At 43.7% G+C, this 26,470-nt stretch overlaps 2 protein-coding genes across 2 annotated transcripts; both read right to left on the bottom strand.

Moving 5' to 3' along the window:
- Positions 1 to 15,600: 15,600 nt before the first annotated feature.
- On the bottom strand, positions 15,601 to 16,178 carry LOC108073452 (small ribosomal subunit protein uS9-like). Its single transcript, XM_017165088.3, has one exon. The coding sequence runs from the start codon at positions 16,156 to 16,158 to the stop codon at positions 15,712 to 15,714; it is 447 nt and encodes a 148-aa protein (XP_017020577.1). The 5' UTR covers positions 16,159 to 16,178; the 3' UTR covers positions 15,601 to 15,711.
- A 5,682-nt stretch (positions 16,179 to 21,860) lies between these two features.
- LOC121502835 (uncharacterized) lies at positions 21,861 to 23,160 on the bottom strand. The gene is made up of 2 exons (XM_070287648.1): positions 23,057 to 23,160; positions 21,861 to 22,971 (listed from the first exon to the last, which is right to left on the bottom strand). The coding sequence occupies exons 1-2, from the start codon at positions 23,158 to 23,160 to the stop codon at positions 21,861 to 21,863; spliced, it is 1,215 nt and encodes a 404-aa protein (XP_070143749.1).
- Positions 23,161 to 26,470: the final 3,310 nt, after the last annotated feature.

The raw sequence follows: 26,470 nt of genomic DNA, 5'->3' as shown, positions 1-26,470 counted from the left end.
ATTGTGTTTTCCTGTTGTTTTTTACACTCCCGTGAAATATGTCCAAACTCGTTGCAACGAAAGCATTTTGTTTGCGACTGGCAGTCTTTTCTTTTGTGCTCCGCAGAGCCACAATTAAAACAGAAGTCCTTCTTCTTCTCAAACACTTTCGGCTTGACACTCGTGTTAACTTTGCTTTTTTCACTGCTTTTTTCATCCGAATCTTGTACCAACTCGAAAATTTCGTACTCTTCTTTTAGCGCTTTCAGAGAATGGCAACGATACATAGCGAATTTATATTCGTTCTTTATTTGTAGCCCATTCACAACATGCCGTATTAAAGCAGATTCTTCCACGCTACCGATGTTCGCGATCTTCTTCATTTGAAGCAAATACTCATGAAATGATTCCGACTTTTTCTTTTTAAGTTCGCGCAACAACTGGTGAATATCGGCACTGTTTCGACTGCATTTGAACTCGACGCTTAATTTGGTCTTCAGTTCCTCAAAATCGCACACGCACTCGGATTCTAGGAAAAGTTTGGCAGCTCCGCACATTTTTCCTCTGGCATGCACATATTTTTGTTTGTCCGACAACTCGTACGCATCCGCATTGCGCTCAAAAATTTCAAACCACTTATCAACAGGAACCGAAAAAACGTCAAATTCATTGATAATTTTTTCGAAACTGTCTACAGAGATTTTTCCGGTGCTGTGATCTTCTTTGCGCTCATCAACTTCGATTTTTAATGCCAACATTTGAATTAACTGCTGCAATTGGTCACTTGCACCGCTGTTATTTGTCACTTTCACCTCACTACTTTTGTTTGCCGCCATTATTTTGCTGCCCTCTTCGTCTGGCACTTCAATATCCAGCAAATTAAGTTGGTTGTCTTCTTCTTCGTCAGCTTTAACTTGATTGTTCTTGGCTGGTGTTCGCCTTGTTCGCGTCATGCCTTTTTTCACAATACAACTCACAAACGATCTTGTTTAAACGGGAATATTCCAAGAATGAATTTCACAACGACGCTCGCTTCTGTCTACGTATTTGCCGTCTCTTTCATGCCAACGAATTTCACAACGACGCTCGGCTTTTTTCTACGAATGTATTTGCGCACTTCTTTACGCCAACAAATTTCACAACGACGCTCGCTTCTGTCTACGTATTTGCAGTCTCTTTCTGAGAATTCTGAAATTCACTGGAACTGTACTCAACTTTGCAACTTCCCGCAACAGAATTTCACAACGACGCTCGGCTTTTTCTGCGAATGTATTTGTGCACTTCTTTCTCAGAATTCTCAAATTCACTAGAACTGTACTCAACTTTTCAACTTCCCGCAACAGAATTTCACAACGACGCTCGGCTTTTTTCTACGAATGCATTTGTGCACTCCTTGAAATCGACAGAATTTCACAACGACGGTCGGCTTTTTCTGCAAATGTATTTGTGCACTCACACTTTCCGAGAATTCTAAAATTCACTGGAACTGTACTCAACTTTGCAACTTCGTTTGCGACTCTTTTTCGGTCAATAGAATTCGATTAATAATTTTCCGACTGATCAACTTCACAACTTAATGGAAAAATTAACGAATTAATTGGCTCCGACAACTTTCAGCTTTTTCTGCCGCTTTTCAACTGTTTTCTTTTCACAAATCACCTTCTAGTTCATTGGACCGGCGAGCCCCCAAATGTAGAGTATTTATTATTAAGAGTAAGTTTAGTTATATTATTATTAACAATGATAGAAAATTATGTTTAATTGCGAATAACTGCGACGACTTATTTTACGACTTTCTGCTGCAACTTCTCGCGATCGACGACTTCAAGTGTGACCAACTTCCTTCTTACGCTGCTATCTCTTGTCGCTTTTCGATCTGTGGTGTTTTTGGGTTCCACAAACTCTGGCCACACTGCAAGTGTGTGCCTGCCGCTAACCAGTGTTACCACTTTTTACATGTATACCTTATAGGATCGGATAGGTCTCCTTCACTGCGTTGCAAACTTCTGACTGAAATTATAATACCCTGGAAGGGTATAAAAAAGATAAAATTGTAATGAGATCTTTAACAATGTTATTGTATGGTTCCTCCAGTAAAGCTAGCAATCCAAATTTGTCTCATTAGATCGTTATGAATGTACTCGCGGTCGCTTGCCGTGGGTGTGAGAGAGACGACGATGTGAAAAAAAAAAGATGGATGTGCTGTGGGGAGTACCCAGACCTAGGTCTGGAAACCATCGTGGATGCCGACCGGGAAATGACGCTGGATGAGTCCGACGAAGGAGAGGACGGTGTCCTGACCGTAGTAGTCAACCCGTCGTATGGAGGTTAGGCCAGTACCCATGACACTCAGGGTGCTGCAGCTCAACCTCCATAAGAGCAAGGTCGCATCGGCGGAACTCCTCATAGCCATGGAGCAAGGATCCGCCGACATAGCTTTGGTCCAGGAGCCATGGATCGCCTCAGGCAATGCCATCGCCGGACTGAAGTCCGCAAATTACAATTTGCTCCATCCACCAACGGTAAGCAGGAATAGAACCGCCGTACTTGTACGGAAGGGTCTACACGCTAACCTTATGTCTCACTACAGCTCTGATGACCTGACCGTGGTGATGCTAGAGAGCGGGAAAAAGCGCCTTTTGGTAGCTTCCTGCTACATGGCACACGACAGAACGGCCCCACCAGAAGAACTCATGAGCTTGGTAGAAGCCAGCCCGAAGGACCAGCAACTGCTCGTGGGTGCAGACGCCAACGCGCACCACTGTGTATGGGGAAGCCCCGACATAAACGACAGATGTGAGTCCCTCTTAGACTTTATACTCTCAACCCACCTGAGTATAGCAAACGTGGGGGAGGAACACACCTATGTAGGTCCCACCTCCTCAAACGTGCTAGATCTTACTCTGGTAAGGGGACAAGGTACTTTGGTATCAGAATGGAGAGTCCTTGAGAGACCATCCTTCTCAGATCATAAGTACATACGGTTCCAATACGCATTCGAACACTCTCCAAAACAATCAGTCTTCAGGAACCCCCGGAATACTAACTGGGGAAAGTTCAAGGAGACTATCGTGACACGGCTTCCGATCCCTCCGGGCATAGTAGAATCCGCGGAAGACATAGAAAAGTCCCTAGAGACACTCTCCAAAGAACTGCTGGATGCGTACCACGCATCATGCCCTATATCGGACACGAGAAAGAGGACCAGGCCACCCTGGTAGAATAAGGACCTTTCACTCCGACGCAACAAACTCAAAGAATTCTTCAAAATCGCCAAGCAGGCGAAAGATGACATCATCAATGAGGAATACAAAGTCCTACTTAGGGACTACAAGAAGGAAATACGCAAGGCGCAAAGAAACTCATGGAGAAGCTTCAGCCAACCATACAGAGTCAGCTCAAACGCGACGACGGACAGTGGACTGAGGGCAGCGAAGAGGCCCTAACAGCACTAATGCACGCGCATTTCCCAGGATGCACTGAGGTACCCGATGCAAATAAGCACCAGGACCTAGCAACTGGACTAGAGCATCTCCCAAAAGGTTTAATATCCTCTGGTAGAATCCACTGGGCTATAGACTCCTTTGCGAGGATAAAAGCACCAGGACCAGATGGAATATTCCCAGCCATGCTGCAGGTGACCAAGGAGGTGATCACCCCATGGCTCTAAGCAATATATACAGCTTGTTTAAGCACGGGCTATATCCCTATCCAATGGAGGATCTCTCGAATTGTCTTCCTGCCCAAAGCAGGAAAGTGCAGCCACGTGAGCCCCAAGGATTACAGACCGATAAGCCTCACCTCATTCCTACTAAAAACGCTGGAAAAGCTGCTGGACCTATACATCAGGAACGATGTAGGGAGACAACTGTCGACAAACCAGCACGCCTACACGAAGGGGAAATCAGTGAAGACGGCACTACATTCGTTGGTAGCCACCATTGAGAGAGCCCTAAACAATAAGGAGTATGCACTTGGAGTGTTCGTGGACATATCCGGGGCATTCAACAACGTTAGCACGGACGCAATAATGGATCGCCTAGAAGCGACCAACTCGTCCCCCGCTATCAACTTGTGGATAAAAAATCTTCTAAGTTGCCGGCGAGTAGATTGTGGGCACCGCTTCCATGGTGAGAGGAGCGCACAGAGGCACGCCGCTAGGTGGGGTTCTGTCGCCCCTCCTATGGAATCTGGTTGTAGACGACCTAATCAAGAGATTCGAGAGGAAAGCACCAAAGATAACAGCTTATGCGGATGACATAAGCATAATTATCACGGGAGTCTGTCCATCGACCCTCAGCTCGATCATGGAAACAACACTCAGGGAGATATGTGAGTGGGCGGGGAAGGTAGGACTCAATATCAATGCAGATAAGACGGACCTTATTCTCTTCACCAAGAGATACAAGGTGCCGCAATGGATCCCCCCAAAATTAACAAAACCAGGCTGACCCCTAAAACACAAGTCAAATACCTCGGCATTGTACTTGACAGCAAGCTGACGTGGAGAGCCAATGTAGTGGAGAGGATAAAAAAGGCCACCATAGCGCTATATGCATCCAAGAAGATGCTTAGCAGCACATGGGGCCTCTCACCCGCTCTAATGCATTGGGTCTACATATCGGTGGTGCGTCTGACTCTGCTGTATGGAGTCTTAGTGTGGTGGCAAGCCACGGAGAAGAAAACATATAATAAGCTTATGGAGAGAACCCAGCGGCAGGCACTGCTCTGCATATCAGGGGCGCTGAGGTCAACCCCCACTAAAGCACTCGAAACCATAATCGGTATATATCCCCTAGATATCCAAGCGCAACTGACAGCAGAAAAGGGGGCACAACGTCTGGTTGCATCAGGAAACTGGTCGCTACAAGGTTTCGGGCACAGTTCAATTGGTCGACACATGAGCAGTACATCTGACTACATGATACCCAGAACGTGCCCGGATGTAAACACAACCTGCAGAATATCAAAAATATCATGTGCAAAGAACACAACGAGAAACTCACCCACTACGTGCTGCATCTTCCGCGGAAGGACTGCAGAATGTTAGTGGGTATTCTTACAGGTCACTGCCTGTCTGCTGCACATGCAGTCAAGCTGGGTATTACCGACAACGCCAAATGCCGGAAATGTGATGAATCCGAGGCAATCGAAACCTTGGAGCATCTCATTTGCAAATGTCCGGCCCTAACGAGGGCAAGAATGAGATACCTAGGCTCTCCAGTTCTGGCATCGCTAGAAGATGCCTCAGGAGAAAGCCAGGCGAACTCCTTGCCTTTGCGAAAAACACCTTGATATTCAAGGATCTCGAAACCCGCATAAATAGTCTCTAGGTCCATCCAGGAGTTTCCCCGGATTGCTATGGGCCATATTGGCCTATGTGTGGCCCCTCGAGGGCCGTCCGGTATAACCTAACCTAACCTGTGGGGAGTATAGGAAAGCTTCTCCCTGCCTCGTGCTTTTAAATCTCGCGTTTTTCTATTTTTCATTTATCATTCTTAGCCTATTACACCCATATGTATGCAAGAGAACAGAAAAAGACAATAAATGTTATAGTTGCCCATATTCGACGCCTAATGTGCTGGCTAATATACTTTTCAACTACATTTTTTTCACTAAAGCAGTATCAATTGGTATCTAGTATATTTAAGTAGATTCATTGATTTTTGCGGCTAATACTGTCTTCCCACTCAGCGCATTTGTGAGGAATGAATTAGATGACGAGGAATTTGAGTTTTTCGAATGATTTTTCTCTAACAAAGGCTTCTAAAATCTATAAAAGAAAGTAGAGGTATGCGGTTTATATTAAAAAGTAACAATTGGCAACATTTTGGGGCAAGAATACAAGTTAACAACCAGCTCCCAGCATAAGCTAGGCAGGGCAATTTTATATCTTATCATCCCATTTTTATATACTTATATTTTATTATTCCATTTTTTATACATTATATCTATTATATAAAAATAAGTCGAGTTTTCTGCGCGGATCAAATAACTCCATAACGCACGAACCGATTTCCACGGTTTTGCATTCGTTGGAAAGGTCTCGGAATTTGTGATTTTTTGCAATAAAGAAAATTCAGGAAAAATTGCAAAAGAAAGCGGGAAAATCATTTTTGCATAAAGCGCCAACACTGACACATAGCATGCCATAATTCTCTACTCAGCTTATTTTATGACAAATCAAAATTGTGTTCAATTTTGAGTAAAATAAGTTATTCGTTTCATATCAGTGCAATTGGAAACCAGCATTTGTATTTAGGGTGGTAAGTTGAACTGTGTAAATTATGTGGATTAACCGCTCTGCCTATAGTCCAAAATGCCTAGAGCACGACGTGTGAACATCGTTCTCCGCAGAAGGCATGCAATCCAGCAACAAGGGTATTCACAGAACTTAAGCGAGGAAAGACGAAATGCAAGAAGAGAATATGACCGATTAAGACGACGCGTGAGCACACGAAGATCATTGGCATTGTTGGAGCACTAGATTAGCGATTGATATTATTGTTAAAAATGAATTTACATGAAGAAAAAAATAGAACTAAAACGTAACCAATGTGAAACAAAAAGCTTATCGCTTGCACTCAGCCGAGCTGAATAGCCGAAACGTATAGCTTTCATAGCGAGGCAATTCGGACGCTGCTTGTGTAAAGGTAGTAGCCGATTAACCTTTGGAACTGCTGGCTGCGCCAGCGCAATACAACTTTTTCGTGCGACTGCAGTTCTTCTCGTCTTCTTTTCGTTGCCTTCGAGTGGAAATTCCCCAGCTAGGCCGCTAGTTGCTAGTCGCCTTTTTTTTATTCGAATTTTTTGTCCGGAAAACCCTCACTGATTAACATTTTGGCGCCCGAGCAGGGACTACGACTAGCTTTTCGATTTCGCGTCGGAAAAACGAACAAAAATAGTGCATTTTCGTCGTCTCGGCACTTGTTCCGTTTTTTTTATATATTTGGCGAAAAAACCTAGCTGGCGGAACTCGGCAAATCTTGGATCGGATTGGATCAAATTTTGGAAAAAAGGAAAGTTCTGGAAATCATGCCCAACGATCAGGTATTCAGTGCCAAAAATTAAAACTTGGAAGCACTCCACGTTACGTGTGTTTGTGTGCAATTATCTGGCTGTAATTCTTGGCACTTTGTATATTGGAAAACCAATTTAAAACCAACATATAAAACCTCCAAATAAACAAATAAAAAGTGAACAGCCTTTAATAATTTTTGGAATTAAATTGTAAGAAAGTTAAATACATACATATCTACATACTTATATACCAGCGTTTTGCCGCCAAGTTCATTTCCCTTTTGTGCAGTGGCAGAGCAGTTATTTTTGAGCTATATACTCTGGTCAGTGGCTTTCAAACCGTACATAGTGGCATATCGGTTAATTTCGACAGCATATACTCTGTCAGTGGTATTCAAACAGTATTCAAAGTAAAATTCCTGCAAAACTCGGCAGTGAAATTAAATTCTGCACATATTATTATATGTACATATGTATGTATTTACGAGCGACATTAATTGTGATACAGTTTCTGGCTTGGCGGTGCTTGTGGGCATCTTTAACCCGTATGGGATCCACTTAAATATTTTCGGACAGTTTATTTGTCAAATAAAATTCAACTTGGTGTTTAATTTCGGCGGTGGTTTTTGGCATTATTAACCCTTATATAACCCAAATAAAATTTGGTGTGCTTGTGAATTTATATTAATAAAATTTAATATTGGGGTATCGGCGAAATTGTATCAAGTGAATAATAATTACGGAATCATTTGCGAAAGTGATTTATTAAAACTTAGTGCCAATCATTTACATTTGGAGCATTTTTATTAATTCCCAATCAATTTCAAAATGGCTGAAAGAGATTCGGCTGCAAAACACGATATGGTTCTGAGTGACATCGAGCGAATGAAAAAGGCATTTGAGGAAAGAACTATTTCATTCGACAAAATTCAAATGGAATATCGAATGCAACTTCTCGAATCGTACTGTAAAAAACTAATGGATATCCAGGCAGACATTGATATACTATACCCAGAAAATGATCTGAGAGCGTCGGTTGAGGATGCATGTATCATTACAAAGGCATTGTATCGCTCCGCAATGATAGAAGTTGAACCTCAGAGAATTAGTCAAGGGGATTTCAGTGGTTATCGTCATTCATCGCAATTTCCAAAAATGAATCTGCCGAAGTTTAGTGGAAAACATTCGGACTACAAAAATTTTATAAGTCTATTCGAGAGTTTAGTTCATAACGATCCATCCCTTACAAAGGTAGAAAAGTTCAACCATTTGCTTACATGTCTAACAGGTGATGCATTAGGAACTGTAAAGGCGTTTCAAATTTCCGAGTTAAATTATGAGAAAGCATTGGCTAGCTTGAAAAACGTGTACGACAATAAATGTTTGATTTTCTTCGACACGATTTCTCAGTTGTTTGACCTTCCCCAGGTATCGAAACCCTCTGCATCAGGCTTGAGGTCTCTTGTTGATGAGATATCGGCTCTGTATGCATCATTGCAGTCGTTGGGTAGTGAACAGGAGATCAATAATGCAATTTTTATTCACATAGCTATGTCCAAGGTAGATCACACAACAAAATCCCGATTTGAGGAGCAGCTAGATTACAATAAGTTGCCGACATGGTCTGATTGTGCGTTTCAGTTGAATCGGCGATACCAGCATTTAGCTGCTGAGGAATCAACGAAAAGTAAAGGGAAGCCTAGCCAAGGTTCGAATAAGGGATACTCAAAATCGTCATTCTCATGCACAAAAGCAGATCACAAACCAGATTCGAAATGTCAATATTGCTCAGCGACGAATCATAATTTAGGTAGTTGCCAAGCCTTTATGGCTCTGTCCGTGATTCAGCGGCTGTGCATAAATTGTTTAAATCCTGGTCATCCAGTTAAAAAATGCAAAGCAACAAAGTGTCGCGTCTGCTCTAAGCCTCATAACACACTTCTTCACAGATATGGGGTAGAGCAGCAACCTGTAGCTTCGGGATCAGGTTCTCAAGTGCAGTCACAGTCGTTTCCTGTAGCATTTGATCATTCAAATCAAGCCCACTCATGTCATGTTGCAAGTAGCGACCAAGTGATTCTTGCCACTGCCGTCGTTAAGGTGCGGGATAGATTCGGACAGTTTCAATTAGCACGAGCTCTTTTAGATTCCGGGTCGCAAATAAACTTTATGGCCGAAGATTTGGCACAACGTTTGCGGCTACATAGGGAGGAGTCTTATTTGAATATTACTACTGTCGGGAAGAACGATTCGGTAGTGCGGCACAAGGTGCACACGTCAATTCACTCTCGCGTCAATGCTCATAGTTTCGCAACCGATTTTTGGGTGTTAAGGTCAATTTCATCATATCAACCTGACTATGAGGTCGATTATGCCCAATGGAAAATTCCAGCAAACATTGAATTGGCAGACCCTCGTTTTCACAAGCCCGCAAAAGTGGACTTGCTTATTGGCGCAGAATCCTTTTTTGAACTTCTAAGCGTAGGCCAAATAAAATTGGGTTCCGACCATCCTTCGCTTCAGAAAACATTATTAGGATGGATTGTGTCGGGAAAGTACACTCAAAGCTTAGCGAGTCAAGCTCAAGTAGGCAGCGTCACTGTCAGTGAAAATATAAGTTCTCTCGACTCTCTGGTGAAACGATTTTGGGAGTTGGAACAAGTCCCTGAGAGATCGAAGGCTGTTTACACAGCTGAACAAGTTGCTTGTGAGAAGCATTTCGAGCACACAGTAAAAAGACTTTCTTCAGGTCGTTTTGAGGTGAAGCTGCCATTCAAGACAAATCCAAGTGTTCTAGGCTTATCCTTCGAAACGGCAAGACGCAGATTTCTTTCGTTGGAGCGCAGACTTGCGAATAACTGCGAGTTGCAAGACATGTATCACGAGTTTATGAGAGAGTATCTTAACCTTGGACACATGTCACGGCTTCCAACGCCTCCTCCAGGACAACACTACTATATTCCACATCAATGTGTCCTGAGACCTGATAGTAGCACCACAAAGTTGCGAGTTGTTTTTGATGCGTCAAGTAAAACGTCAACCTCGATCTCATTAAATGAGACACTAATGGTGGGTGCAACTATTCAGAGGGAGCTTTACGCTATTTTGGCAAGATTTAGATTGAACAAATATGCCTTGACATCAGATATTTCAAAGATGTATAGGCAAGTAAACGTTGCCAATGAAGACCGAAATTTCCAACTCATTTTGTGGAGGGAAAAATCTACTCAAGCTCTCCAAACCTTTCGCCTAAACACTGTCACTTATGGGACAGCCTCAGCTCCATTCAGCTTCATAACACCTCTGAGTCCGTTAAGACGCTTGGAATGAGGTGGAACCCTCAGAATGATGCATTTCATTATAGTTTGGAGGATTCGTTTCAATCCTTACCTCCCACGAAACGCAACATTTTGTCCGTCACAGCTCGTTTGTTTGACCCCTTGGGGCTATTGTGTCCGTTGATCACAAGAGCAAAAATCTTGCTTCAGGAGCTTTGGCGACAAAAACTAGATTGGGATTAATCAGTTCCCATGAAATTGCATACAAGTTGGAACGAATTTAAGCAGAATTTATCAGAGATTGACAAGATATCCATTCCTCGATATATCTGTCTGTCAGCCTATGACGCTGTTCAAATCCACGGATTTGCTGACGCATCGAGCCACGCCTACGGCTGTTGCATTTATGTTCGCACGGTGGCTGGGACAAATAGGTTATCGAGACTGCTAACCGCTAAGTCACGAGTGTCCCCGCTAAAAACCAAATCAATTCCAAGGCTCGAATTATGTGCAGCGCATTTGCTGGCTAAGCTATGGACTCAAGTATCTCCTTTGCTACACAAGATAGAGTTGGAGAGCGTTAATTTTTGGTCGGACTCCCAAGTCACTCTATACTGGTTAAAGGGGGATCCGTCTACTTTAGCAACATTTGTCGCGAATAGAGTTGCTGAAATCCAGGAACTCTCAGAGAATATAGTCTGGCGTCATGTGCCTACAGAAGAGAATCCGGCTGACTTAGTGTCACGTGGAACAGATATAGAGGGTTTGAAGCGTACTCTATGGGAAAATGGACCTGAATTCTTACTGCGAAATCCAGACGAGTGGCCTAGTTCTCATCAGGTTGAGGTATCACAGGAGTTACAGTTGTCCGAGAATAAAAAAAGCGTAGCAGTATGTTCCGTCACAAAAAACCAACCGAATGTCTTTATTGAACTTGTTGGACGATGTTCGTCATTTAATAAATTAATGCGGATCATGGCATACGTAAATCGATTTATTCAAGGGAAGAAGCGTCAACGCGATGTTGTTATTTCGGCCAACGAACTGAAGCTGTCGTTTCTTAGGATGGTCCAAGTCTTGCAAAGAGTTGAATTTGAGTCAGAATATGTCAAGATAGAGAAATCTGAAAGTTTGAGTCCACATCTACAACGTCTAAATCCTTTCATACACTCCAGCGAAATAGATGGTGTGAAGTTTCAACTAATTCGGGTTGGGGGAAGATTATTAAACGCGCCAATTCCGTATGATGCCAAATTTCCGTTGTTACTGCCATCGAAGTCAGAATTTGTTTCGTTGTATCTTCGCAACTTACATCGGACTCATTACCATGCTGGTGTCAAGGTTTTGGTATCGCTCTTGAGACAGCAGATATGGCTCATCAATGCTCGAGGAGCATGCAATAAAATTGTCCGTAGCTGCGTACACTGTTTTAGGTACAAACCAGTGCTAATGGACCAGATAATGTGTAATTTACCCGCCGATAGGGTCAAAATGGCTCGCCCCTTTTTGGTTTGTGGGGTAGACTTCTGCGGTCCATTTTATGTATCATTGAAGGCGAGTGGTATTTCATACCGCCGAGGCCACCACACTTCGGAGGACTGTGGGAGGCAGCCGTCAAGTCCGCCAAACATCGATTGCTGAGAGGAGCCGGCAACGCCAAGCTAACGGCCGACGAGTTGAGCACCCACCTGGTCGAGGTAGAGGCGCTGCTCAATTCTCGACCAATCGCATCGCCTGGCAACGATCCCAACGATGGAGAGGCGCTGACACCAGGACACCTGCTGATCGGTCAGGCTCTTCTTTCGCTGCCGCAAGAGTCCGACACAGGCGTAACCTCCAGCAAGGGCGGATGCGAGTACTTGAGGCGGTGGCGAATGCTGTCCGCTCTCAAGCAGCAGTTTTGGGACGGTTGGCCCAAGGACTACCTCGTCAGCCTGCAGCAGCGCAACAGGTGGAGCACCGGATGCAGCGATTTGGAGGTCGGACGCTTGGTGCGGACGGTAAAGTGCGTGTAGCACACATCCAGACGTCAGGAGGCGTCATCAAGCGCGCCATCCAGAAGTTGGCATTGCTGCCGATAAACATCGCTCCTAACGAGGAGGTTAAAGCGCCGGAGGCCTTCGAGTGGAAATTCCCCAGCTAGGCCGCTAGTTGCTAGTCGCCTTTTTTTTATTCGAATTTTTTGTCCGGAAAACCCTCACGGATTTACAGGCATCATACAATCGCTTGGAATTTCAATATGATCCTTCTGCGAACTACAGAGATGATAGAAAATTAGATATTGGACCTATGACGACTATATGCCGATATTGCAATGCGTTAAAGTTTAAAAGAGAAACTGCTGGATTGTGCTGCGCAAGTGGAAAAGTCAAACTGGATCCATTACTTACACCACCACAGCCACTAAAAGCATTGTTCGATGGAAGTGATCCAGATTCCAGCCATTTTCTTCAACACATCCTTGAATACAATAACTGCTTTCGCATGACTTCCTTTGGAGCTAATATCATTCGAGAAGGCGGCTTCATGCCGACTTGCAAGGTAAAAGTTACAATCACTTACACAAAACACAAAGAATTGCAACATAATAACAACATATACTCTACAGACTACACCATCACACGATTCTTCAACAAATGATTGTTTGCAATTACAGATACAAGGACAAATATATCATTTGCATGGTTCATTGGTGCCAACAACAGAGGAACCGCATCAATTTCTGCAAATACATTTCATTTCGTCGATGGTGGATCAGCTGAATGTGCGGTGCAACATTCAGGGAACACGACGCATGAACCGATTTCCACGGTTCGTTGGAAAGGTCTTGGAATTCTTCTTCTTCCTCATATATTTCAGCGTCTTTTTCAAGAATAATTGCAACAGAAAAGGTGGTGAGTGTAATGTATAAATTATGTGGATTAGAGGTTAAATTAACCGCTCTGCCTATAGTCCTTGATCAAGACCAGAATTTCCCGGATAGGACAGAATTACTATCCAATCGGGACCAGCGGTGGAAATATTCTCAGCTATTGCTGGCCTGTCTTTGTCCCCGATTTTAATTAACTTATTGGGCACTTTCGAATGGTTTAGTAAAACAAATGGTGCATCTGAGCCTTGGGAATTTGTAGCATTTGAGGCAAGCTTAGTGTCCTCTTCTTCGGAATTTTTCAAGAATAATTGCAACAGAAAAGGTGGTGAGTTGAACTGTGTAAATTATGCGAATTTGAGGTTAAATTAACCACTCTGCCTATAGGCCCATATCATATACATAACTCCAGAACGCACCAACCGATTTCCATGGTTTTGCAAAAAAAAAAAGTTATTCGTTTCCTAACATTTCAATTGGAAACCAGCATTTGTCTTTAAGCTGGTAAGTTGAACTGTGAAAATTTTGTGGATTTGAGGTTAAATTAACCACTTTGCATATAGTTCAAAATGCCTCGAGCACGACGTTTGGACATCGGTCTCCGCACAAGGCATGCATGCCAGCAACAAGTGTGTTCACAGAACTTAAGCGAGGAGAGACGAAATGTAGTAAGGGAAAATGCTCGATTGAGACAACGCGTGAGCACACGAAGATCAACTGGTGTGCAGCATCTAAGAGGATGCCAACCAGCGTGGCAGGCTCCTAACAGCAACAGTAACCATCGACCTCAGGACAAATGTCAAGAATCCTGAGATAGAGTGCTAGAAAAGATTCGTTATCCGAAGGTGTCGCGGGTGAGACCGTGCCCCCGGTGTTGCCCATATCCGTTTTGTCTACTGGAGGGTCCCAACAGTTGTCCTCTCAGAGCCCCAGATCCCTACCAGGGTGTCAGGCCCGGACTACCGGCCGAAATTGGTAAGGCGGATAATCAGCCTGCCTTGAAAAAACCCCTTATGGCAATACCACCAACGAGACAGTTTCATCTTTCAAAATATATGTTCCTGAGGAATTCTTTGACAAACTGTCCAAAACTGACCAAAGCATGTGATTGTCAATGAATTCGAAGCAAAGAAAGAGAAAAAAAGGACAGTTGGAATTACTCTTCCTAGGCCCGATTTGACCAATGCGCCTTCTACGTCTTCCAATTGAGTCCCAAAAAACTACCAAACTTCCTTGGTATCTCCTATCAGAATGCTAGAGGCTTACGCAGTAAGCTTCCTAAATTGTACTATAATAGTGTCACATTTGCTTCCCAAGTGTTGTGTTTACAGAAACCTGGTTAAAGCCGGAGATTCTGAGCTCCGAAGTTTTTAATGCTCTGTTCACAGTATACCGGCTAGATCGGACTATATTCCTCCATTGTCGAAACTTCCTATTTATTGAAACCATATTTCCGCTATTCAGTTGTTCTCTAAAAGAATTTCGGGTAGGGACCACTTAATTAGTAGTTCTTGGTGATTTTAGCATCCCAGGGGCTATTTGGTCCCTAGATAATTCCATTAACCACAACACATCACAAAAAATATGGTTTACCAAAGAGCACCTCTATTTTTTTTTTTTATACCCTTGCAGGGTATTATAATTTCAGTCAGAAGTTTGCAACGCAGTGAAGGAGACGTTTCCGACCCTATAAAGTATATATATTCTTGATCAGCATCAAAAGCCGAGTCGATCTAGCCTTGTCCGTCTGTCCGTCTGTCCGTCTGTCCGTCTGTCCGTCTGTCCGTCTGTCCATCTGTCCATCTGTCCGTCTGTCTGTTTCTACGCAAACTAGTCCCTCAGTTTTAAAGCTATATGAATGAAACTTAGCATATCGTCTTCTATATGCTCTCACTGCTATATATGTCGGAACGGGCCGGATCGGACGACTATATCATATAGCTGCCATACAAATGTTCGATATATTTGTAGAAAAAAAATTATAACTTTGCTGTTTTTCAACATTTTTGCACCATTTTTTAGATATGACCATTTTATATTATTTCAGAATTTTGGTAAAAATTTTATGAAAATCGGACGACTATATGATATAGCTGCCATAGGAACGATCAGGAAATTAATAGGAAAAAAAATTATAGCTTCGTTGTTTTTCAACGTATGTTTATCTACTCTGAGATATAAGCTTTTTTTATTATTCTAGAATTATGGTATACATTTTATAAAAAACGGACAACTATATCATATAGCTGCCATAAAGCGATCCGTAGATGTAGAGAAAATGTAAGGCTGGGAATGTAAAACTGTAACTGTCAAACTGTAAACATAATAAGTATAGGTAAAATGTAATGAAACTCTGTTTTGTGAGTGTTTTCAGCATTTAAATCTATAATATAAACATCAAAACCAATCTGCAAGGGTATACAAACTTCGGCGTGCCGAAGTTAGCTTCCTTTCTTGTTTTTTTTTTTTTTTACAGTTAATTATTCCGTTTTATTCGCACTTGCGTGCAAACACCATTTTCAAATTGTAAAAATAGCTCTAATCCAAAATGAATACCAGAGTAGATTAACGGTACGACTTCTGGTAGCGGGCACGGGCACCTGGACCGCCGAACTTCTTGGGCTCGCAGCGACGCGGATCGCCGACCAGCAGGGTTCTGTCGTACTGCACCAGAATGTCCTTGATCTCCTTCTTGGCGGCCTCATCGACGTATTTCTGGTAGAAGGCAACGAGAGCCTTGGAAATGGCCTGACGGATGGCGTAGATCTGGGCTACATGACCACCACCGTTGACGCGCACACGGATGTCCACACCGGCGAATTTCTCCTTGCCGAGCAACAGGATGGGCTCCTGCAGTTTGTATTGCAGGACCTTGGGCTCAATCTGCTCCAGGGGACGACCGTTCACCCTCAGGAGGCCGTTGTCACGCTTGCAGTAGACCACAGCGGTGGCGGTTTTCTTGCGTCCGAAGACCTGGACAGCCTGAACGGGTTCTCTGCGCTTCTGCTGCATTTTGCTTCGCGAGCTGGGTAGGAAAACGGATAAACGGATAATTTGCCGAAGGTGGCGTAACGGAGTTCGCCGGGCTTACTAGTATTTTATATATTACACTCGTATGACAACCCTAATGTTTTCCATGTTGTACCACACTTATGGTGTCCGGGAGCTGAGCCAGCAAAGGGCACCGCTATGGGCCGTGCCCTTGTGCCATTGGTGGCCAGCGATCGTATGATTTTTTGCATGGTCAGCAAAGATGCCAAGAGCATCCGGCCATACGTTTTACTTTTTGTCAACTTAGTTCGCTTCATGTTCTGAAAGAATAAAGAGCCAACTCTCGAGAAAAAAAAACTCCGCCGTAAAAGATTTTATCATTTGATACCCAGTCTGAGTCTCAAGGCCAGCGGGGTAAGAGGGCAGTTACCCTCTGAACGTATTTCATCACTTGAAGCTACGGCCAACCGGCCACCCTTTGATATCCACAGTGGCTAGGGCCACTAGCTGCATCTACCTTCAGCCGACCCCCCGGCCACGGACATCCAGCCAGCCGTCTCCACCCCTGCCACGGAGGCATAGCCAGCCGGCTCTATAACTAAATAATTTACACAGAAAAAGACCAAGAACTATTTTGGGCATGCTTGTAGCTTTGGCGCTACCTTTTCAATTCCATATTTCAATTGTTCCTTGCCATCTTTTCGTAGTGAATGGTCAAATTTTCACTGTTAAGGGGTTATATACAGTTGTACCGCGCAAAAATATGAAGTTTTGTCGATTTTTTTTGACACCATAAAGAATATTTATTAAAAATGTTTTGCCGGCGTTGTTTAGTACATCTTTCTGGGTACTTATTCAAATTTTTTATAAAAAATATTAACTAATAAAAAAGTTATGGCCGAATTCAAATACCCTCTTTTTCCGATAGTGCGGTGGACATCATATCCCGAGAACGGTTCATTAGAAATCAAAAATTCAAAAAAATGTCGTTAGTATATTGTATTGCCTAGTCCGTGAACGAAGGATTTGTAAAAATTTTGATTTAAAAAAAATGGCGACGATTTTAACAAAAAATGTCCTTTTGAAGGGATAAAATTTTCGGTTTTTATGCTCTAAAAAAGGTAGTTTTCAAAAAAAATTAAAAATCCTTCGTTCACGGACTAGTTTCTATTATAATAAATAAGTGGTCAAAATTTGGTGTTGATCGGAATAATAGTTTTTTGGTAATCGTGTCCACCGCAAAGGTAATTTCGAAAAAACAAGATTCTGAGATAATCGCGTTTAAAGTTTCAAGTTTGTTCAAGCCGATGTGCAGGTCGTGAACTATAAATAGCTACAACTTCGGTTCTAATGCTCCGATCGTTATGAAAAAAATCGATTTTTTTCGAAAAACTGTCAGCGTTTGAAAAACTACGCTACTCCCGTAGTATTTCGTTTTGCTATTGCTACCGCTCTCGCTTTGACGAGAGCCGTAGCAGAGCCGTAGCAGAAAAACGGCAAAGCCTATGCTCTGCTCTGCTCGTAGTTTTGCCGCTACAAAAACTACGCTATAGCTATAGCAAAAAATTCAAAGCAGTTGCTCTGCGTAGCCGTAGCAAAAAATTGAGAGCGAGATGAGAGCGAGAGCAGAGCAGAAGGAATTTCGTCATATGCTACGAGCCGTAGCTACGGCTGTCGCGTGCCCCTGTTTCTCTCTCTTTCTGTCCTCCTGTGTTTTGTTTTTGTTTTCTGCTGCAGCGACAGCAGGTAGCATATGACGAAACTCCTTTTGCTCTGCTCTCATCTCGCTCTCAATTTTTTTGCTACGGCTACGCAGAGCAACTGCTTTGAATTTTTTGCTATAGCTATAGCGTAGTTTTTGAAGCGGCAAAACTACGAGCAGAGCAGAGCATAGGCTTTGCCGTTTTTCTGCTACGGCTCTGCTACGGCTCTCGTCAAAGCGAGAGCGTAAGCAATAGCATAGCAATATTTTTATGAATTTTGCTGCTATGGAGTAGTAAATGCAAACCCTGAAAACTATTGCCTAGGTAGGTAGGTAGGTATAAGTAGTGAGGCAGCCCTGGCCGCCTCCAATTAGAGCTGAGCTCCGTTTTGATCCACACCCTCGTTTTGCTGTTGTCTGCGCCCTACTTAGTACCAGCCCGTGTCATTCAGGTAAGCTAGGATGGCCGCTACTGGCTGCCTTCCAATTTCCCCTAGTGACTCGAGTTGGTGTGCTCCGAAGTGTCGGGCTCTTTGTTTGTTGAGTGCCGGGCAGTGGCACAGCAGATGCTCTGGTGTCTCCTGCTCGCTTGGTTCCTTGCAGCTTCTGCATTGTGGGTTGTAAGGTAGACCCATCTTACAGGCTTGCGTGCCTATAGGCCAATGGCCGGTGATGGTTGCCGCTATCCTCCTGATGTCCTTTTTGCTCTTGGAGATCAGTTCTGCGGTTCTCTTCCTATTGAATTCTGGCCAGCATAGTTTCGATCTTCTGTGCTCTGCCTTCGTCGACCATTCCTTGCTGGCTAGTTTTTTGAAATAGTCATGAATTTCCGTCTGGACTGAGTTCAGGGAGATCTGTATGTCTGAGATCTGTATGTCTGCTGAGTGTTCTTCTGACCCTTTTCTGGCCAGCTCGTCTGCTTTCTCGTTTCCGTCTATGTCATAGTGTCCGGGTACCCAGGCTATTTGTACCCTGTTGTCTTCTGCTAGTCTGTTTAGTGCCCCTTTACATTTGGCCACTAGTTTTGAATTCGTCCGTGCTTGTGCGAGGGATTCGATCGCCGCCTGGCTGTCTGAGTATATCCTCACCTTGGTATTCCGGAGGCCTCGGTTTAGCGAAAGTTCGGCAGCTTTCAGTATCGCGAGAACCTCCGCCTGGAAAACCGTCGCTGACTCTGGGAGGTGGAAGTATTCCTCCACCTTCCAGCTCTCGGCGTAGATTCCGGCCCCTACTCCGTCGCTCATCTTTGAGCCGTCGGTGTAGAGTGATACTTCGTCCGGTTCGGTTACTCTCCCTCTCTTCCAATCTTCCCTTGTAGGGTATATAGTGGTGTATGTGTTACCGAATCGCAGTTCGGTTGTCTTGTAGTCTGTGTCTACTGTCGTCCGATAGTTTATCTCGTTCAGAATCCTGCAGTGCCCGGTGTGGTAGTCTTTCCAGCTTTGGCTAGCCTTTAGTCGTACCGCACCTTGTGCTGCAGTGTTCCTGATGAAATGCTCTATCGGTATTATGTTCAGGATGGCGTTCAGCGCCGCCGCGGGGCATGATCTCAGTGCTCCTGTGGCTCCTGCGCATGCCGATCTCTGTATCCTTGTTAGTTTCTGTACGTTGTATGCCCTAGTTAATGCTGGCCACCATACTAGTGCTCCGTATGTGAGTATGGGTCTTACCACCGCTGTGTAAAGCCATATTATTATCCTGGGGTGGATGCCCCAGTTCTTTCCGAACATCTTCCTGCAGGAATAGAATGCTGTGCTTGCTTTCTTGACTCTCTCGTTGATGTTTTGTTTCCATGACAGTTTCGCATCCAGTATCACTCCCAGATACTTTGCCTGCTGTGATATCTCTAGTTCTATGCCATCTATCTTTGGCTTTGTGAAGCTAGGGATCTTAGTTCTTCTAGTGAAGAGCATTAGTTCCGTTTTACTTGGATTTATGCCCAATCCGCAGGCTTTTGCCCATGCATTGAGTTTAGTAAGTGCCCTTGTCATTAGTTCGCTGATGACGTCGGGGAATGGTCCTGAAGTGAGTAGGACTACGTCGTCTGCGTATGCTACCACTTTTACTCCTTCGCTATTTAGTGTTCTTAGTACGTCGTCCATGTTTATCAGCCAGAGCAGTGGGGACAGGACTCCCCCCTGAGGTGTGCCCCTCTTCACATATCTTGTGTGATGAGTGCCACTCAGTTCGGCTGTTATCCTCCTGCTCGTCAGCATTGCGCCAATCCATGCCCTGATGCCTCCCTCTACTCCTATACCGTTGAGGGAACTCAGGATGGAATCCGCATTGACGTTATTGAAGGCTCCTTCTATGTCCAGAAAGGTGGCCATGGCGTAGTTTTTGAAAAGTAGAGCCTTTTCTATGTATCGCACTACCTCGTGTAATGCTGTTTCCGTGGATCGGCCTTTCCTGTACGCATGTTGCGCATTGGAAAGGTTTTTCTCCGTTCTTTCTCTGATGTGGATATCAATGATCCGTTCCAGTGTTTTCATTAGGAAGGAGGTAAGGCTTATCGGCCTATAATCCTTGGCTTGGATGTGTCCCCTTCTTCCTGGTTTTGGTATGAAGACTACCCTCGCTTCCTTCCATGGAAGTGGTATGTGTGCTGTTTTGATGCATGCCTGGAAGATTGCTTGCAGCCATTTTCCCGTGCTTGCTTTTGTTGTTTGTAGCATTGCCGGTATTATTCCGCCTGGGCCCGGGCTTTTGTATTTGTCGAAGGAATCTATCGCCCAATGGATTCTTTCCATGGTGATGATCTCTACTTGTAGCTGCTGGTCTGCCCCCTGGCTTTCCATTATTCTAGGTTCTTCTTTTTGGTTTCCTGGGAAATGCGTATTCAGCAGGATTTCCAGTGACTCTTCAGCCGACGTACTTCCTGTCCCGTCAGGTTTGTTTATGAGCGTGGGGCTTGTGTGTCCTCTCGATAGGATTTTACTTAGCCTCGCCGTGTCTTTGACTCCTTCCAGCGATTCACAGTAGCTGCTCCAAGATTCCTTCTTGGCTACGTAGACTGCCTTTTTGTATTCTTTGTGTATTGCTTTGTACGGCTGCCAGTCTTTGGTTTCGTAACTTGTGTTGAAGGCTTTTCGAACTTTCTTTCTGAGCTCGCATAGCTCTTTGTTCCACCATGGTGGGTATGTCTTCTTAGAGTATGTTAGTCTGCATGACTCTTTGTAGGCTTTGTTCAGAATATTTGTGAAGTCCTCGACTTCCTTATCTATTCTCTCCGGAGTGGATCGGGTCTTGATCCTTCTGTCTTTGACCTTTGACTGTACAATCTTTCCGTATTTGTCCCAGTCAGTGTTTCGAGGGTTTCGCTTCGGCGCCGTTTCATATACCGGCATCACGATTTCGAAGAATATGTACCTGTGGTCTGAAAACGAGTCTTGTGTAGAGACTCTCCAATTTCTTACCTTGTAATCACTATGCTCCATTTGGAGGGTTATGTCTAGGACTTCCTCCCAGCCCTGAAATCCTTCCGTGCTTGGAAAGATGAAGGTGGGCGTGTTTCCTTTGTTACAAATATTGACGTCACGACATATAATACTATCGAAGAGAGACTCACCCCTTTCGTTTGTCTCCTTACTTCCCCACAGTGTGTGCCTTGCGTTGGCATCGCACCCGAGGATGAGCGTCGTCTTAGTCTCCTCGGCCCATTGCATCACCCTATTAACCGCTTCAGGTGGTGCAGGTTCGTCGTGGGCCATGTAACCGGAGGCTATTAGTATGGCTGTCCCATCCGCCGCCTTGAATCTTGCCACTGCTAGATCTAAGTTGCTGAGATTGGGGTAGAGAAGAGCATTAAGGTTGTTTTTAATGATTATACCCGCCCTCGGCCTACCTGTCGAGTTTGTGAACAATGTTGTGTATCCCTTTATGGCCATGCCAGAGATTTGTCCGTCCCTAGTCCATGGCTCTTGTATAAGGCCGATGTCGATGTCCTTCTCCCGGAGAAGGACCCCCAGATTAGCTGAAGCGTGGGAGCTGCGCTTCAGGTTTATCTGCACGACCGTCGGCATTAGATCGGGGTGGTGTTGGGGGTGCTGTCGTCGATCGCCAAATCGTCCAGCAGCTTATTGGCGTCCTCGACTTCATCTTCCAGGATGTCGTCCGGTTCGTCTAGGAAGACCTTCACCTTGGCTTTCCTGATGCCGTACCGGACCTTGTTGTCTGCTGCCTTCAGCTGTTCTAGGCAGCGCTGGTTGATTAAGAACAGATATGGCTGGCTGGACTTCATTTCTCTCTCAGCTCTGAGAATGGCCCAGTCCTCCATGTCGACTCCCTTATTCATTGCTCGCAGAGTCTTGAGCACCCTTTCATGGCTAGACAGCCCCTTGGGCAACCAGATGCGAGCTCTGGGTCTCCTTGGGATGTCCTTGGCGGGGACTAGCTTTATGCTAATCCCTTTCCATGCCTTGCTTAGACTGGCAACGCAATCCGCCAGGAAATCCCGCGACAACTCGTCGTCGCACCTGATTACCCGGTGCCCCCTAACCATGTCTGAGGAGTCAAAGGAGGGTGACTGGCCCGTTGGCTCGGACAGTAATTTGTCGGTTACCATCTCCGCCAACTGGGTCTCGACCTCCTCCCATTTCTCCATCAGCAGGCGCCCATCGTCGTTGAGCTCATCTATAAGTGCCATTGCGAGGCTGTCTCTGGCCACCTCGCTGAACTTTTTCGCCGGTTTGACGAACGTGGTCGGCCTCGGTGCTCCCTTAGCGTCCTTGGCCCTCTTTGGAGCGCTCTCACTCACCTCTTGTGAGCGGTTACGCTTTGCTTGAGGAGGCAAAGACGTCTCCGGGTGCTCCTTCTCGTAGCGCTCGTATTCCTCGATCACTGCTAGAAATCTGGCTTTGTCTGCAGCGTCGCGCGGGTCGGCTTTGCCCTCCTTTTCATTCCTCGCTATTTTGGCGAGGATGAAATGGGCCTTGCTTGCCTGCGCCTTTCGTTGTTGGTGTGTCCACGGTTTTGTCTTCCCGTGTTCACCGGTCGCTTTGGCTTGGCTTGCCGCCGCTTTAGTGTGCTTCGGTTGTGTCGTTTGAGGTGTGCTTGTCTTTACACCTCCCTCTGTATTGGACGGAGCTAGCGTCTCGTCGTCTGAGCGCAGTAGCTCCTCCTCGTCGAGTTCGCTTTCCGTCGATTTGTGGTGGGGTTTTACCTCCTATTGCCTAACTATTGCCAACAAACGGTGGTTAAATTTAGATGCACTCTAACCGCGGTACAAAATGAGAAATTCGGAACGGCAAAACCTTATGGATCGTTTGTTCAACGGACGGTGGATGCGCTTCGACGGTGTGTAGGAAGACCCTATAATACATTAGTCAATGCATTAGAAGTGTCATATAGTCGGCTTGTTCGCACTTGTATACAACCCTACGGAGCTGTCAAATCTTTAATAAAATCTCAGTTAATGCGGTAGTGTTTATACATAATTTAATTTCTGATTTAATTAAAACAAGAAAGGAAGCTAACTTCGACACGCCGAAGTTTGTATACCCTTGCAGATTGAAATTGGATCATTAAGAATCAAGCCATTCTGGTTGAATAATTAGAAAAAAAATAAAAGAAAATATATAAAAGTTGTATATTTATACATAGCATTAATAAAATGCTGAAAACACACACAAAACAGGGTCTCATATAATTTTACCTATACTTATTATGTTTACAGTTTGACGGTTATACTGTCTTCCCACACAGCACATTTGTGAGGAACGTTTGGGATTTTTAACATATGTGAAACTCGTGTTCCCACACAACATCAAAGCACATTCAACATCCGAATAGCTGATCGATCAGCTGTGGCTCATGAAAACGTAAACAAAGGTTGTCGAATTGGCAGTTGCAAATTTGAAATGGAGCATTTACCAACTATTTTGGCTTTTGTACAACAGCAAAAGGCACAGATTGCGTCAGAAATTATCCGCACTAAATTTAAATGAATTAAATGACACGGAATTTTAGTTTTTCTAAGGATTTTTCTCTAACAAAGAGCGAATTCCAAAATCTTTAAAATAAGGTAGAGGCAGGCGGTTTATATTAAATAGTAACAATTGGGGACATATTGGGGCAAGAATATACAGAAAAAACGCCAACAACTATGTTGGGCATGCTTGTAGCTTTGGTGCCACGTTTTAAATTCCATTTTTCATTTGTTCCTCGCCAAGTTTGTTTACATTTTCGTGGTGAATGGTCAATTTAAGAAGAATCAGAGTTACACCGAAAAACTATCACCTTACTATCGCCAAACAAACCGTGTTTAGGTTTTAATGTTGATCTAACGACGGTCCATTTGGGAAAATTCGGAACGGCAAAACCTTATGGACCGTTTCTTCAATGGATGTTCAATGTGCTTTAATGTTGTGTGGAAAGACCCTATTATAGTTTTACATTCCCAGCTTTACATTTTCTCTACATCTACCGATCACTCCTATGGCAGCTATATGATAAAATTGTCCGATTTTCATAAAATTTATACAAAAATTCTGAAATAATAAAAACAGCTTATACCTCAGAGTAGATGAAAATACGTTGAAAAACAACGAAGTTATAATTTTTTCTATTAATTTCCCGATCGTTCCTATGGCAGCTATATGATATAGTCGTCCTATTTTCATAAAATTAAAACCGAAATTCTGAAGTAATATAAAATGGCCATCTCAAAAATTATGCAAAAATGTTGAAAAACAGCCAAGTTATAATGATTTTAAAAAAAATTTATCGAACAATTGTATGGCAGCTATATGATCCCAGCAGACAAAGAGCGGTCTCAGTGCTGATGGATCCGAGAAATGTCCGCTAAAAATATTAAATACGAACAAAGAATCGGAGTTTCTGCATTAGGTTCGGGGAATGCTCAAAAACGGACGCGCAAACGGACGAAAAGCAAACCGTGTGGCGTTGCTCGTGAATATGCCGAAAACGTATTGCTAACGGACACTGAAACGTACATTGGGCGGCCAAATAGCGGACATACCGCAATAGGTTTGCCTAATTGTCGAAACCTGGCCCGAATACAGATATTGAAACGGGCGAACACTGGAACCCGTGCAAATGCCGCAAATGTCCCACTAACGGACACTAAAACGCACTGCACGCGTTAAAAATCTTGTCGCCAACGAAATTTCTAGAACTCGGTGAACGGTTCTTCTCCTTCCATCTTTTGTCGCTTGCCTGTTTTTTGTTATTTAGCGAGAGGCAAATATTATTGCATCATCTTTTAAGTCTTTTGGTTTGAGGAATTTATATCGTCGCGACTCTTTTTCTTTTGACCGGCGAGTTGTGCGGACGTGAATGAGCAGTTTTTTACAAGACGCACGTGTTTTCAACGGTAAGTGTTAAATTTTAATTGATTAATGTGTACAATCTCTTACTAATCAACTAATATTTACTAGATTTATATTTATTTATGCTGGCGAGACTTCATTTCCGACGAAGTGGCGCGCCAATGGTCCTGGTTTGGGACAGAGTCCAAAATGTGCATTCGAGTGATGATTATGACGTCATCCGTCAAAGGTATGTATATTTTTCGTATGTTTTTTAATACTTATATACTTATAATAATTTATATTTTTACAGCCGCTTTTATGAACAAATTTGCGTTGGATGGCGCAGATTTCGATAGAGTGACATAAAAGCAGTCAGGTTTGTATTAGTATTATTAGTTTTAAGTTTAACAAAGCTTAAGTAAAATGTTTATTTTTTAAGTTAAATAATGATAAATAATAAATAATGATAAACATAAATAAATGTATGTGTCGCAGATTATTTTGTTAATTCAAATTATAACGATTTTTGTGGGTACACACTTGTTTAATTTATTATTGCTTCTCTGTTCTTTCGTGCGAGGCATACACTGTTTTTGTTGAAGATAAATGTTTCTAATTCAAAAACCCGCCAAGTTAGAGTGCCACTCGTAATAACATATCGATTGTATCGAAACAAGAAAAAACACATCACTAGCATCATAAAAAATATAACCTAAAAAGCTGTAGAAGAGAGTGAATAAACAAGACAGAGTTTTTTAAAGAAATATAGTTTATTTACTGGCCAAAATAACTCAAAAGGTAAAAGTTATAATAGGTTATGGGCCCAGGAACGTTTTGTTCAAGTTGAAGTGAAAGAAAAGATCGCATTCTTCTCGATTACAATGGATTTGGCGAAGCACGTGACGAAGCTCTCAGGAGCGACCGATTGGCCGATTTGGAAAAGAAAAATAAGGGACCTGATTGATTACCACGACGGTGCTCTCGACGCGTTGGATGGAAAGATCATCAAACCGGATCCATTACCAGAAGGTGCCTCAACAGTAGATGAAAAGAAGCACAAGGAGATGAGCGACTTTTTTCGTAAGGCCAACAGCTATGCAAAATCCATGATTACCGGTCACGGTCACGGACTCGGTGTACCAGAAGATCATGGACAAGGAGACAGCACACGATACGTGGGAAAAATCAGTTTGAAGCAACGGCGAAGGATCAGGTATTCAGGATATGCAACGAGTTTTTCGCTTTCTCTTGGAATCCAGGTAACGATGTATCAACCCACATAGCAAAATTGCGCAGTCTATGGAACGATTTAAATCAAGCTTTGAAGGCTAAAAATGAAAATGAGCTGCCAGATTTAATA

The sequence above is a fragment of the Drosophila kikkawai genome, chromosome 4 (genome assembly GCF_030179895.1).
Source record: "Drosophila kikkawai strain 14028-0561.14 chromosome 4, DkikHiC1v2, whole genome shotgun sequence".
NCBI classification, from domain to species: domain Eukaryota; kingdom Metazoa; phylum Arthropoda; class Insecta; order Diptera; family Drosophilidae; genus Drosophila; species Drosophila kikkawai.
This window is presented reverse-complemented; position numbering and strand designations above follow the sequence as displayed.